Below are 15133 nucleotides of genomic sequence, written 5' to 3'. Positions count from 1 at the left end.
AAGTTCAACAGTGAAATGACAAAGGCTACGTTCAGACAGCAGGTCTTAATGCACAATTCAAATTTTCTTGTGAAATCCGATTTTTTGTGTGCTCATTCATATTACAAATTAAATGCGACTTCCATCAGTTCTCACTATGAACTGAATGCGACCCTGAAGTGACCACGCAGGACACACTGTGTTTACGGAAGTAAATATGAAGGCATCTTGTATCGGCGTGTGTGTGTATGGCACTGATAAAGTTTCTCTACAACTGAAGTCAGCACCATTACAATCAAATACTTTTAAGTAGAAGATTAAAGAAGTGGAGAGCTAGGTTTTTTGCTCTGGCCTTTTGTGGCGCAATGACTGCTATATCTGTACAACCGAGTATTTGGATGCAGAGTCGGAGTCAGGAGTGGTGGGATAGTGATGTTAGCGGCTTCACTGACCCAGACTTCATTCATAATTTTGGAATGACGAGAAGACCGTTAAAATATATCTGTGATCACCTCTCCGTAACACTCTCACGACAAGACACTCATCTCCGGCAACCTATATCTGTTCACAAGCATGTTGCAGTTGGGCTGTACTGGCATTTCAATCACGGAAAGGTCAGATAAATGCAACTTGGCTGTTCAGACTGACATCACAGTGCAAAATATCCGAAGTAATTTGTTTGACCATCACACAGCTATTATATCCTGCTGAGTATTTTTTCATGTCGCAATATTTATCGGAGGGTTAAAAAAAAATTGCAATGTCAGTTTTTTACAATATCGTGCAGCCCTAGTATATATGCAGGTGTTTACAGGGCAGCCCCAAAATATCTGCTACTTATCTCTGATCAATCCCCTGCAGCCACATGGTTGCTCATATCACATCAGAACCACAGCTTCCACAAAGATGTATTCATAAATATTAATATTATCTTTGTCTTATCCAGAGGCTTCACTTCTCATCTGCATATACTTAATGTGTGCCATTTGTTTATGAAAGGTGAAACAACGCGCTAATCAATATTTATGATATTGTGTATTTGTGACTCTGTCTGTGAAAAGTGCTCTATAAATAAATAAATTTATGAGTGAAATGGACATAATGATATTGTAAACCAGAGCTGTTGCTCTTGACACTTTTATAACCATGCCAGATGCTTGTAGCTGTCAATACACACATACACACACAAACACACACACCCATTCTCAGCCTGTGGTCTTTACACAATTGGTATTTTTGTAATATTCCCAGAGCCATGTGCTAGAGAGATGCTCAGGTGGCTGTCATGAGACGCTGTGTTCTCCCTGCGGAGCAATACAGATTCACAGGTACACACACAAACACAAACACACCATTTATGAGCAGCCCACATGTTGTTCAGAGGTCTCCGAGTTGTGAGGCTAATGTGTAAAATCTGTGCTCAGAATGTCTGCAGTTCTAAAGCTATTGTTTCATAACTAGGACTTGTCGGTATTTTAGAACATCAAATACTCCAACTTCACTTTTTAGCTGTTAAAAGTTGTCCATGTATCAATGTCAAAGTGGTCTATTGGTGTAGAGATGTTTATATAATGTAGTTTTATGTGTCCAGGTTGTTAAGATGTTGGTTTTTAAGATTTCTTCCCCCCATGGACCATATAAAAGAAGAGTCCAACCATTATGGTATTGTGTAATGCTGTTACTGTAAATACAGTAGGCTCCTCAGACGAGAGGGAAAGTTGTTTTTTTTTTTTTTTTTTTTTTTAGAGTAAAACTGACTTTTGGTGTAAAATATCTTTTATTCATGGTCAGATCATGAGATGAGTACATCACCAGATTCTCTTGACATGCAGAAAACAGAATAGCAACACAGTTTACTCCTCTTATTTTTTTTTTTATTCTTATTCTTATGTATAAATTTGGATATATAAGCTATTCTGCAGGTTTGAGAAAATGCTCAAACAACACATGGAATCGTGATAATATCTAGTATCTAATGCAAGTAAAGCATACCTTCCTACGTATGTTTGAAACATTAACCCGTAAAGACCCAGAGCTACTTTTATGACAGGTCCCAAATTATTTTTTTCTCTTTATTTAACCTTTCTTAAGCAATTTAACACTATATATTATAATATTATCCTCTGTATTTTGTGTTTTTAGTGAACATCAGGTATTTCCTATATTTAATTTACTGATCATGTAGATGTTCATAAAAGCTCAGATTCAAGTTGAGGGTTATTAAATTAAAAACAGAGAAAACTCAAGAAAAAGAGACTTTTTCAACAAAATACATCAATAACTGAACATAAACCAGGTGTGTCCATCCACTGTCATTGATCCAACTCCATGGGTTTTACTGGTGAATCAATGTTGTAGAAAATGATGGTATGATCCATGGTAACTCTGAACGTCTAAATGGGTCATATCTGATGACTTGGAAAGATGAAAACTGTATTTTACACCAATTATTTGATAGGATTAGAGGATCAACAGGTATTAAACAGTTTACATCAGTCGATGCCTTTTGTCCGTGGTGGATGTTTGGGTCTTTATGGGTTAAACATGTTACTAGACTTTGTTGGCCTGAGTCAGTATCTATTTACGAAATGAGTGACTTTTTTTTTGTTGGTGGTCTTTCTTTGGTCCTGATCTTGTGTGGAACATTCAGCCCTATGGCCTCTAAACCAGGCATGACGAATAAGTAAGATAAGACTTTGTTTATCTCACCGTGGGGAAATTTCAGTTAACAGCAGCAACATACAACAAGCAATCGCAGAGAGAGACAGGTAAAAATATAATAAAAAATGAAAAATATGAAGAGAAAAATACAAAATCTGGTATTTATAGAAATATTTACATCATTAAGGTTGCATATGGGTGGTGTGATATGGGGGGGTTTCTGTGAACTGTTATTAAGTCTGATGGCTGTGGGGAGGAAAGACCTGCAGAATCACTCCTTCTTGCACATGGGACATAAAAGTCTGGTGCTGAAGGAGCTGCTCAGGGCCTCTACAGTGTGGTGCAGGGGGTGGGAGAGGTTATCCATGACGGATGTCAGCTGTGCCAACATCCTTCTGTCCACCACATCCTCGATAGAGTCCAGTGGGCAGCCTAGGAAAGAGCCAGCTCTTAATCAGTTTATCGAGTCTCTTCCTGTCTGTTTCCGTACTGCCTGCTCCCCAGCACACAATGGCGCAGTGGACTGCAGAGACCACCACAGTGTCAAAGAATGTCCGAAGTAGAGCCCTGTTCACTCTGAAGGACCTCAGTCTCCTCAGCAGGTGGAGGCGACTCTGGCCCTTCTTAAACAGGGCGTCAGTGTTGTCAGTTCAGTCCAGTTTATTGTTGAGGTGCACATACCAGGTACTTAATAGAGTCCACTATTTCAATGTCCAAGCCTCGGATGTTCACCTGTGTGTGTTGTGGGGGTGACCTGTGGAAGTCAATCACAATCTCTTTCGTTTTCCCGGTGTTGAGGAGCAGGTGGTTTCACTCACACCAGTCCACGAAGTGTATGATGACCCCTCTGTATTGTTGTTTGTTCCCTTCAGACTAGGGGTGTAACGGTACAGAAACATTTCGGTTCAATATGTTTTCAGTACAGGGGTCTTCAGTTCGATACATTTTTGATATGTTTTTGGTACAATGAAGGAGACCAATTTCAATCGAAGTAAAAATGCAACATACAGTTTTTCTCTTGGTGGCAGTAATATTAACAGTTGGGTGGTGTTGTTTTAAATGCATTATGAAATCTGACATGTTACCAGAAATATAACCGATCTACATGAAACAATGCCGGCACACTGCTCTTGTTTTGTCGACTTGTTTCTCTCCATTGACATAACTGACAGGGAATCCGAAATGCGCCCAAATCGGAGACCTTAGAGAATGGAGGGTCTTCCAACTCTGGCTTCGTACCTGTGACGCTGCTCTGAGCTGCCATACTGGTTCACTTTCAGCATGTGTATGGTGCATGTACCACTTAGACATCCGTCTAGGATATCAAATATTGTACATGGATTCCGCTTGTGGCCACCCTGCTCATACTGTGTATGTTGTACTTCAAGGTTTGTGTGGAAACTTAAGGCGAGTGTTTGCGTTCTTCACATTGGCTACATGTATTCGTTCGGTACACCTCCGTATTGTATTGAAAGCCCTGAACCGAAACAGTTTGGTACACCCCTACTTCAGACACACAGCCAACAATGGTGGTGTCATTAGAGAACTTCGGAGAAATGACACAAAATGTGAATATTAGAATATATTATATGTCCCCCCCAAAAAAATTTACAATCGGACTTTCTGCAATGATAACTTTAAAAATAGTGAATGCTATTTCAGGGTATGAAAATTTAACTTATTACCTACATCTTGCAGAAAACCCCATTCGATTTGCTTCAGTTATCATGGAGAAATGGAAATCTTTGTAAAGAATGACAGAAGTCCCTTCCCTCCAAGTTTTGTAAGGAGGCATGTTTTCCATTGTCAGTGCGGAAAGTCAGATTGTAATTTTTCTGGGGGACATATGGTACAATAGTTATGCCAGAAATACTAATCGTTTTATCATAAACTACAGCCTGTGTGTGTCCAATCTGTCTTTTATTTCTTTGGGTCTATGTCTAGTATCCAGGTAAATAGACACAGAGGATTTATGTGGGTCTGATTCACATTCTGACTGTGTGGAGTTGTTTGTCGATGCTGCTCCATATATTGTCCGTCATTATCGTCATAATTTTTTCATCATTTTTCATGCAAAACACTGGCTGGAAATCAACAGTCCCTCCATTATTCCTGCCACTTGCCAACAGTTTTACACAAACAGTGGTTGATGCCTTTATTTGCCCTGTTAAAGCAAGAAAAGTTGACCTTAGTCTGAAAAACAAAACATTGCTTTTTGCCATGTAATATTTGTGTTCTGCGTGGAAAGACTCATGATAAATATAACCCTTTGAAAAATGTTATAACCGTGTGCAAATTAACTGCATGGGGGAGAGAAAACATGCCCCTGGTGTGTAAAGACCTTTTGAAGGGTTGACATCATCACTAGGGTAAAGAGAGGCTCTTTGAAATATTAGAAACATTTACTTTAAGACTGCCATTCTTTACAACAACCAGTTCACCACATCCACATTTAATCTCTTTCATACATGTGACGTATAGAATCTGAACGAAGAGCCTCAAAGCAACAGGAGTTCCATCCAACTGCCCCGGTAATATCTGAGCAGACGTTCCTGCTTAAATCAAGCAAAAATTACTCTTACATCAGTTTCTTTCCACAATTTCTCTTAGATCTGCATAAATGGATTTCAGCATGTTGAGAAAAGTCTCCCCTCCCTCAAAGACAAGTAAAAGGTTTGACGGTATGTCACTGAGAGACACAAATTTCAGTCAGTGTCAAAACGGTTTAACCCTTTAACCCCTGAGACATTATCCCATGTAAACGTGCTGCTGTGAGTATCTGTTTGTGTTCCTTTTCTTCAATGGTTTTGTTTTACTGTGTGTTTTAGGGTCAAAACAGGTGGAATAACAGAAAAAGACAGAGAGGAACTGAAGTTTGAAAGGTTTTTACAAAATAAGGCACTCAGAATGTACATCAATTAGAGATTTAGGATGATGAACATGAACTGTGAACTGAAACACACTGAACAACAAATATTTCGATTTGGGCCCAGTAGTTTTTGTTTTGGACTCTTTTCTAAATCAGTCTAGTTGTTTTTTAGCACCTGGTTGATCTCCAGAAAGCAGTTACATGGTCAAAACTGTGTAAAAACACAGTAAGGCAAAAAAGGAAAATCACCACAATTCAAACAGGAGTAAAAACAAAAAACGACAAGGAAAATAATAAAAAAAAGCCCAAACAGTTTATTTTATAGTGAGTCAGTCTCACTCACTGTTCTGTGTTTTCCCCCATTATACATAACAGGTGGTGGGGGTGCACTGAGCATGCTCAGATGTCTACAGAAAGAACAAGGTCTATTCTTTCAGCGCATGTTGAAATTTTCCTGTTGACGAAACGGTTGAATTTTTAGAGATATTTAAAATAAATCATACATTGAAAACACTCACCACAGACACGTCAGGGGTTGAAGGGTTAATAAACTGTTAAACTGAATGACTCTATGAATGGGGTCCCATGGCCCTGTGTGATGCTGATCTATAGTCAATACTGTTGGAAGAAGTATATGCAATGCAGCTATTTTGTGTTTCACATTTTTGACATTTGTCCATCTATCCATTTTCTTCCGCTTTATCCGGGGCCGGGTCGTGGGGGTAACAGTCAAAGCAGGGATGCCCAGACTTCCCTCTCTCCAGACACCTCCTCCAGCTCTTCTGGGGGGACCCCGAGGCGTTCCCTGGCCAGCCGAGAGACATAGTCTCTCCAATGTGTCCTAGGTCTTCCCCGAGGTCTCCTCCTGGTGGGACATGCCCGGAACACCTTCATAGGGAGGCGTCTGGGAGGCATCCGAAACAGATGCCCGAGCCACCTCAGCTGGCCCCTCTCGATGTGGAGGAGCAGTGGTTCTACTCCGAGCTCCTCCCTGGTGACTGAGCTCCTCACCCTATCCCTAAGGGTGCGCCCAGCCACCCTTCGGAGGAAACTAATTTCAACCGCTTGTATCCAGAATCTTGTCCTTTCAGTCATGACCCAAAGCTCATGACCATAGGTGAGGGTAGGAATGTAGATTGACCGGTAAATCAAGAGCTTTGCCTTTCGGCTCAGCTCCTTCTTCACCTCCCAGGACCTGTTTGCCATGGGAGACCCTACCAGGGGCATAAAGCCCCCGACAACATAGCTCCTGGGATCATTCGGGGCGCTCAAACTCCCCCACCACGGTAAGGTGGCAGTTCAAGGGGGAGTTTTAGACATTTGTATTTGAGCTTTTTAAAAATTTCTGTATTTCTTGATCTACTCTGTTACTCTTGCTGTAAATCTAAATGAAAGAAATGGCGTCAACTTTAATCTTGATCCAGTAAAGGAGCAGTAGTGGGTTTTTTGTTTGTTTTTTACATCTCATGTTAGTATTTTAGATATTAGTATTCAAATTAAGTATTGATCTGTGAAACCTGTAACAGTAAATTCACCTGATGAGTTGGTCCACATGGACATTTAATAATATGTTCTTTTCAGGAGAACCACTGCCTGCGGATTAAGATCCTGGGCGACTGCTACTACTGTGTGTCTGGGCTGCCAGAGGCAAGGGCCGACCACGCCCACTGCTGTGTGGAGATGGGCTTGGACATGATTGAGGCCATCTCGTAAGTTGTGATTAAATATGTTGACTGAGAGTCTTTAGAACCAGTCTGGGATACATGATTCAATGATTTTATGACACAGTTTTAGTTATAAAATATCTTTGCTAAAGCTAACACTTTAAATTGAAAGTGATGTTGAGGAATGATCACATTAAGCTAACATCATGAAATACATTCTGTTCTTATGTTGCATTTTTTAAAATTCTTTTACTTCTGTCTTAATTTTGTTTCCTCATACTCACAGGTTCTGCTTCTCTATAAGTGTCATGTTCTCCCCATAACAAATAGATTGACAAAACATATGCTCATCTTCTACACTGTGTTTGCCTGGTCAACTGTCCGTCTTTCTCAGTGAGAAATCCGTCTGGAGTTGTGGGGCTTGAATCCAAATATGAAGACGGGACTAACAGATGCTGGGTAAATCACAGAAAAGATGGACGTGATGCTTTTGTCAGAGAAATTTAAGAATACAAGGTGTAATCTTTAATTAAATCCTTATTTATGAATCAAGTAAACTACCGACAACAGTTGTAAAGTGATTTGCGGACTTGGAACTTACTTTGACTTGCGGCAAAAAGAAGTCACATATGTAATAACCTTGACGCATTGTGAGACCCCCCCCACCATATTTCACAGCGACTGGCCCAATTCCAGACTGTTTTCTCAGTATAGAATACACTCAGAAAACCGGATGGCTGGCCAGGCTAACACTGTGTTTTCATCCTATTAAATAAGAACTATTGGTACCCATTTTACAGCCAGTGTATGCTGCTACGTTGCATGCTACATCACCTTCATCTTTCATCCTTAAAGTGTACCTGTAGTGAATTTTCATCACTAGTTATTTCAAAAGATCATGTACACTGAACAAAAATATAAATGCCCCACTTTTGTTTTTGCTCCCATTTTTCATGAGCTGAACTCAAAGATCTAAAACTTTTTCTGTGTACACACAAGGTTTATTTCTCTCAATATTGTTCACAAATCTGTCTAAATTTGTGTTAGTGAACACTTCTTCTTTGCTGAGATAATCCATCCACCTCACAGGTGTGGCATATCAAGATGCTGATTAGACAGCATGATTTTTGTACAGGTGTGCCTTAGGCTGGCCACAATAAAAGGCCACTCCAAAATGTGCAGTTTTATCACACAGCACAATGCCACAGATGTCACAAGTTTTGAGGGAATATGCAATTGGCATGCTGACTTCAGGAATGTCCACCAGAGCTTTTGCCTGTGAATTGAATGTTCATTTCTCTGCCATAAGCCATCTCCAAAGCTGTTTCAGAGAATTCATGAAGAAGACTGTGCGAGTTAAATGGTGGTCACACCAAATACTGACTGGTTTTCTGACCACACAATACAGTAAAAGTGCACATTTTAGAGTGGCCTTTTATTGTGGCCAGCCTAAGTCACACCTGTGCAATAATCATGCTGTCTAATCAGCATCCTGATATGCCACACCTGTGAGGTGGATGGATTATCTCAGCAAAGGACAAAGGAGAAGTGCTCACTAACACAGATTTAGATAAATTTATGAACAATATTTGAGAGAAATAGGCCTTTTGTGTACATAGAAAAAGTTTTAGATCTTTGAGTTCAGCTCATGAAAAATGGGAGCAAAAACAAAAGTGGGGCATTTATATTTTTGTTCAGTGTATAATACTAGCGGTTCTGTCGGGTAACTTATGTTACAGCATGTTGTCAAATACATGTGGGTACTAAGTCACTGCTTTAGCAGTCAGTCATTGTCAGAGACCTGTTTCCTCCTTCATGGGCTGTTCCAGTACCAGCCGTGACATAGAGATGTTGATTTGTCCATTTACCAGGGCTGTCATGAGGCCCTTTCCCACTGGAGGAACTTTTGCAGGAACTTTCTGTATTACCCTGAACTTTCAAAGTTCCTGGTGCGTTTCCACCAACAATTACCCTGGTAACTGGCCCTCCCCTGGCCCCGAATTTACCCCAAAGAAATTCCTGGTAGGGAGGTAGTACTTTCCAGATTACCAGGAACTTTAAGGGGTGGGGCTGTGTGCTGGAGAAGGCTGAGTGGTGGACTACACTCGCAGCATTTCCACATTCTGTTCACCGCCAATATTTAACTCATTCAATTTCCACAAGCTTTGTATTTTGATAATTCGGAAAATGGGCCAAAAGAGAAGCTACAAAAAGTGGACGGACAATGAGGAAATTCAGACGGACTTTGAATCGCCGACACAAAACGAGTGAGTAAAAGCTGTCGGAGCCAAATATAAGATACAAGCCTAAAGAAATACGAGGAAAGAAGAAGAAATTTATGCAGGATTAAAAGAAACTAAAGGACCACAACGGTCGCAGTGGATCCGACTGTCGAACAAACCAATGGTATGTATATCAGAAATATTCACTGTTTAGTTCATTCCATGTTGTAACAGTAGTCAGTGGAACATCAGCCGTTTAGACAACAGTGAAGTCCAGTTAACCTAATGCTAATGCTAACTGGTCAACAGTCTGACATTAAACCTAAATCAGAGAACTGGATGTATTCGTGTTGTCGCCGTGAGCTGAACACTGATTTATTCTGGGTGTTTGTGATTTCCACCTGAAACGGGCCAGACGGACTCGCCTCTTTTTCTGAACCTGTGGCTCGTTTGTGTCTTGGTCCATCGTCTACTGCTGTTTTACAACGGCCCAGGTCAGACAGGTCACATGACACATCACACTGGTAGGAATCTGTCATCATGTGTTCTGTGATTCATTTATGCATTTTTATTACTCTTCCAGTAGGAAAGCGAAAAAGGGACCAGGACCATGGAGTTCCAGACCGGCTGTCCTGGACTAGCTGGACCAGACCCTGGTCCAAAAGCCTGAACCTTTCACACATGTTTATTTCCCTTTTAATCTCAAGGCACCTTTGTTTTGTTTCAATTTTAATAAAAAAAAAAAAAAAAAAAAATCTAACCTAATACTGTCTGTTCATTTACAAGGCATCAAAATATGAGTATAAGTACTTTTATCAGTCATATGCAGTTGAATTAAATGCAGGCATTTGAGTAAATCTGTCTGACTTTAGGTTGAACCTGGAATATATCTGTAAAACAATAGAAATGAAACAGGACCATCCATCACACTTAAAGTTAGATGTGATTTAGTTTAAGGAATGAGAAGTTGAAAATACATGGTGTATCATTTTTAAATACAAATCAAGGTATGATGGTTAACTTTATTTAAAATGTATTCCAGATGGATTAAGTGATTCAACAACCAGTAAAACGTTAAACCCAAATCGCCCAATTACAGTACTGTGTCATTTTATTGTGCTAGAGGTCAGTTTGTGAATGTACATGAACTGGACTACAGTTTCTGTTACTGCTCCCTCATACATCATCAACCTGATTTGAATAAATTACCCTGAACTTTCAGGTGTGGTGGAAACGCAGTTACCAGGAACTCTTTAACCCCAAGAAGTTCCTGGTAAATAAGTTCCTGGTAATAAAGTTCCTGGGCCTTTTGGTGGGAAAGGGCCAATGGACTGGTCACTGACCTCGTGCAGCAGACACCAGTCTAAGATGACACATTATCAGACAGTGTTGGGTCACATCTCTAGGACAATGGTGGGGTGCAAAGCTTACGGCTGCACAAACAACACCTGCTTTCCACTCAATCTCACTCACTGACTGCTGCTTGTTTACTCACACTCGGTCACCTGGAATGAACGCCAGCACATCACTTCTGGCCAGCAATGGGGGCTCCCCATAGGTTCTGCCTAATTCACGTAATAAAAAGGTCCAGTGTGGTGCATTTATGGCAAATTTTTAATTTTTTTTTTTTCTGAATTTGCGCCTCTTGCTTATAAATAATACACAAAACATAATTAATGTTAGCATGACCAGTACAGGTATACTACAAGGCATGATATTGATCTTCTTGTGTCTTTTACATAATGTTTATCTTGTCTTCATCTTGTGTCATTCAGGACAAAAAAAACTACAAATAACTACTTTATAACTACATTAACTTCATTTCTTGTGATAATTATAGGTCATTTGTGTATCCTATTAAAGTGCCATCATACAGTGCCAATCCCAGCATGCTCTAAACAAAGACTAGATACTGTTGAGTGATTGTGCATCACTGATTTAGAAAAAAAATGTGAGGATTCGTTATGGTCTGTGTAGAGATGATCTAACAGAGTGTTCTTGCTTTTCACAGGCTGGTACGTGAGGTGACAGGGGTGAATGTGAACATGCGAGTTGGCATCCACAGCGGCAGGGTGCACTGCGGGGTGCTGGGACTCAGGAAGTGGCAGTTTGATGTGTGGTCGAATGACGTTACATTAGCCAATCAGATGGAGGCGGGGGGCAAAGCAGGGTAAGTGTCCCCAGTTCCATAGAAGAACCAACTAGTATGTTTAACTGAAACCGAAGGTGTTTTATTGTGGTATTGTTGTTGCAGACGCATCCATATCACCAAGGCTACTTTGAATTACCTGAACGGGGACTATGATGTGGAGACAGGAGCAGGGGGAGAAAGAAATGCCTACCTGAAGAAGCACAACATAGAAACCTACCTCATTGTGGGCTGCAGTCAGAAACGGGTAAAGTCTCATTAATAACTCTATCTCCTTTCACATTACATTTACATCTCATTATTGTAGTTTATAACAATATTAATAAATTGGTGCTTCTATGAAACTGGGTTCATTTTGGTGTCTGACAATGTGCCAGCTTTTTAGACCCAATAATAAACGAGAAATCTAGACATATTTCCCCCAGGATGTACCTAATGATGACCTCAGATAAATGCAAAAAAATTAGACTCTTGGTCTGAGCCATCCCGAAATTAGTGAATTTTAATAAAATATTGGGGCCAAAAATAGGACCAAGATTAGGACATGAAAAGCTACCTAGGTGTCAGTGCATTTGATCTGGAAAACATCACTTGAAATGGTCTTATATAGCGCTATAAATAAAGCCACTATGATAAATTTGATGATCCAAGTGGTTTTTCTAATCCAGAAATGTGGGTTTTTCATGAATGTCAGTCTCATTCCAGGTTTAGTATGTAACCCATTCTGTCCACTTGTGTTACATGCAGAACCTGCCCATTTAAATACATACAGGTTGCGAATGATTTTGTAACAGTGGTAATTTTTGTGGAACACTCTGCCTTACATAATTAGTTCAATTCCCAAATTCTACCTGTGAGAGAATAAAGAGATATTAAAGCCGCAAGCGGAATTGAAAGGCCCTCGCCACGGGCATGTCCAGTACAAGTATGTCCATCGTTCAGCAGGTGGCGCTTCAGCACCAAATTTTAATGTCTTCTGATGCGTGGGTGTAAGCCTGTGAGATTGACAATTGACTCAAATTTGAGGTAAATCGGTGTTCGTATGTACGAATTGGTGAAATTTTTGTATATGTAAATCTGTAGGGGGCGCTATGCAGCTAAAATTCAATTTCTTCCATTGAATGAGTGTAGGCCTGTGAGATGTACCACTGAGTTAAATTTGAGCCAAATTGGTGTTCGTATGTCTGAACTGGTGCAGTTTTCGTAAAGGTAAATTTGTAGGGGACGCTACTGTGTGAATTTTCAATGTCTTCTAACAAATGGGTGTAGTCCTGGGAAATTGACAACTGATTCAAATTTGAGGCAAATAGGTGATTGTATGTCCAAACTGAACCAATTATAGTAAAATTAAGTTTGTAGGGGTTGCTATGGAGCAAAATTTCAAATTTTTCTGGTAAATGGGTGTAGGCCTGGGAGAAAGACAACTGACTCAAATTTGAGCCAAATCGGTGTTTGTATGTCCGAACTTAAATAATTTTAATAAAAATAAAATTGTAGGGGGCGCTGTAGTGCGAAATTTCAATTTCTTTCAATAAATGGGTGTAGGCCTGGGAGATACACGTCTGATTCAAATTTGAGCCAAATCGGTATTCGTATGTCTGAGCTGAAGCAATTTTTGTAATGGTGAATTTTCGAAGAAACTTAACAAAGTTTGCGACATCATCACACAAAAACGGTGACATTGATCCCAAGTATTTGGCTAAGTTTTGATGCCCCACTTCTCTAGATACTGTACACCGATTTTGAGCTCATTCAGCTAAATGCCAAAGGCGGAGATAGTTAAAATACGACGTCAGCGAAAACGCTGACTCAGCATTTTGGAAATTTCAATCCAATATGGCTGACTAAGGGTTAGTTTAGGGGTGTGGCCATAATAATTTTTTTTGTTTGTCTCCTGACAATGAATCTGTGTACCGATTTTTGTGGTTCTATGACAAACTTTACATTGGACGTGGTCCCATTGGTGTAATGTATTTCCACGTTTCAGGGGGGCGCTGCTGCAACATTTCTTTACTGACATCTACGAAACCTATATGCAAATTCAATTTCTTTTTTTTTTTTATATATATTTTATTGGTGATAGTTAACAAGACAATGTGGATAGAAAAACAACAACACATAAAAGGAAACTCAAACAAATAAACTAAAAACAACAACAATGACAGAGTATTGACAAACAACGTCATATTACAATGAAAAAGATCAGAAATGTAAATAGTCATATGATAATAATAATGATAACATGATGATAATGATAACGATAAAAATATTACTTTCTAATCCAAAAAAAAGAAAAGGACAAAAAAAAAAGCAAGTGGGGGGGCCTTGGTTGAAGAAAGAAAGAGGGGAGGGGAGAGAAAGGGGGAGAAAGAAGTGTAGGTGGGAATGAAGGGAAGCAGGGATCCTGGTTTGTCTGTATGTGGAGGTAGAGAGAAAGAATGAAGTTAATGTGGATGATGTAAATTAAAAAATGTTTGTTATGGGTTGGATGTGGTCTGATATGTGATCCTGTACATGGCTGTGGTTTTGGTTACTGCTTTGGTACGAGTTCTGGGTGGACTTTAGATAGTTTGTGAATGGGTTCCATGTTTCCTCAAAGGCTGATATATTGTTTGTTTTGTAGGCTGTTATTTTTTCTATTGATATGTGTTCTGAGAGTAAATTTGTCCAGTGGGTGATATGGCAGGAGTGTTTGGATTTCCAGTTTTGAAAAATGATTTTCTTGGCGATGGTCAGAGAAATTAGTAATGGGTTATTGTGTTTAGTTGGAATTGTAATGTGTGTCAAGTCCCCCAGCAAACAGAGCGTTGGGGATGCTGGGATTCTGCAGCCCAAGATACACGAGAGTGTTTCTGTGACTGTTATCCAAAATGAAAGACACTTATTCATTGGCAGATTTTTTTTGGTTGAATAAAGAAAAAAAAAAAAAAAAAAAAGCAATTTTTTTTGCCTGAGTTAAGCAAAAAAAATCTGCCAATGGAACAAGTGAAAATTATCTTGGTAAGATTTCTTGAAATAAGATTTTCAAGATCTGTTGTCTAAAAATAAGTTCTTATATCTCACTGAAAAGTTACTCTTTAGATGATTATGTCTTATTTTAAGTGTGAGATATTTTGACTAGAAATGTGAAAAATACGCTTGGTAAGATTTAGATTTTTTCCAGTGAGCAATGCATGAGATATGTTAATCAGATTTGTTCTATGTACTCAGTGGTTATCAACCTTTTTAATCACATTGCATTTGTGTATGTTAGGTACCCTGTTGATGAAATAGGTTCTGTTAAATAAACCCTAAAAAATAGCTAATCCTCAAAACACACAACATGTATCATGGTTTATTGAAACAAAATCAGATACATAGACTCAGTGACACTACAGGATTGAATATGAACACTTCCACCGTTACGTCATGCATGGCACAAGAAATTTATAGAGACAGTACATACATTTTTTAAATTGTAAAGAGACACCCTTTGCAGCCAACAGTAGAATGCGGTTAGTGCCAGAGCCAGTTCATATGGTGCAAAACTAAACTGTGAATCCGTCCCATGTCACTGTGCATGAGGAATGAGTTCATCTCTGCTTTGCTG

General features: G+C 39.5%; 1 protein-coding gene across 2 annotated transcripts in view; it reads left to right on the top strand.

The window, feature by feature from the left end:
- The window catches only part of adcy5 (adenylate cyclase 5), a 282560-nt gene that overhangs the window by 190491 nt on the left and 76936 nt on the right, over positions 1-15133 (top strand). For both annotated transcript variants that reach the window (XM_030125695.1, XM_030125694.1), the window contains exons 5-7: positions 7091-7218; positions 11407-11565; positions 11650-11791. In XM_030125695.1, coding sequence (XP_029981555.1) covers positions 7091-7218; positions 11407-11565; positions 11650-11791 — 429 coding nt within the window. The remainder of the gene's footprint in view (positions 1-7090; positions 7219-11406; positions 11566-11649; positions 11792-15133) is intronic.

This window comes from Sphaeramia orbicularis, chromosome 21 (assembly GCF_902148855.1).
Source record: "Sphaeramia orbicularis chromosome 21, fSphaOr1.1, whole genome shotgun sequence".
NCBI lineage: Eukaryota > Metazoa > Chordata > Actinopteri > Kurtiformes > Apogonidae > Sphaeramia > Sphaeramia orbicularis.
This window is presented reverse-complemented; position numbering and strand designations above follow the sequence as displayed.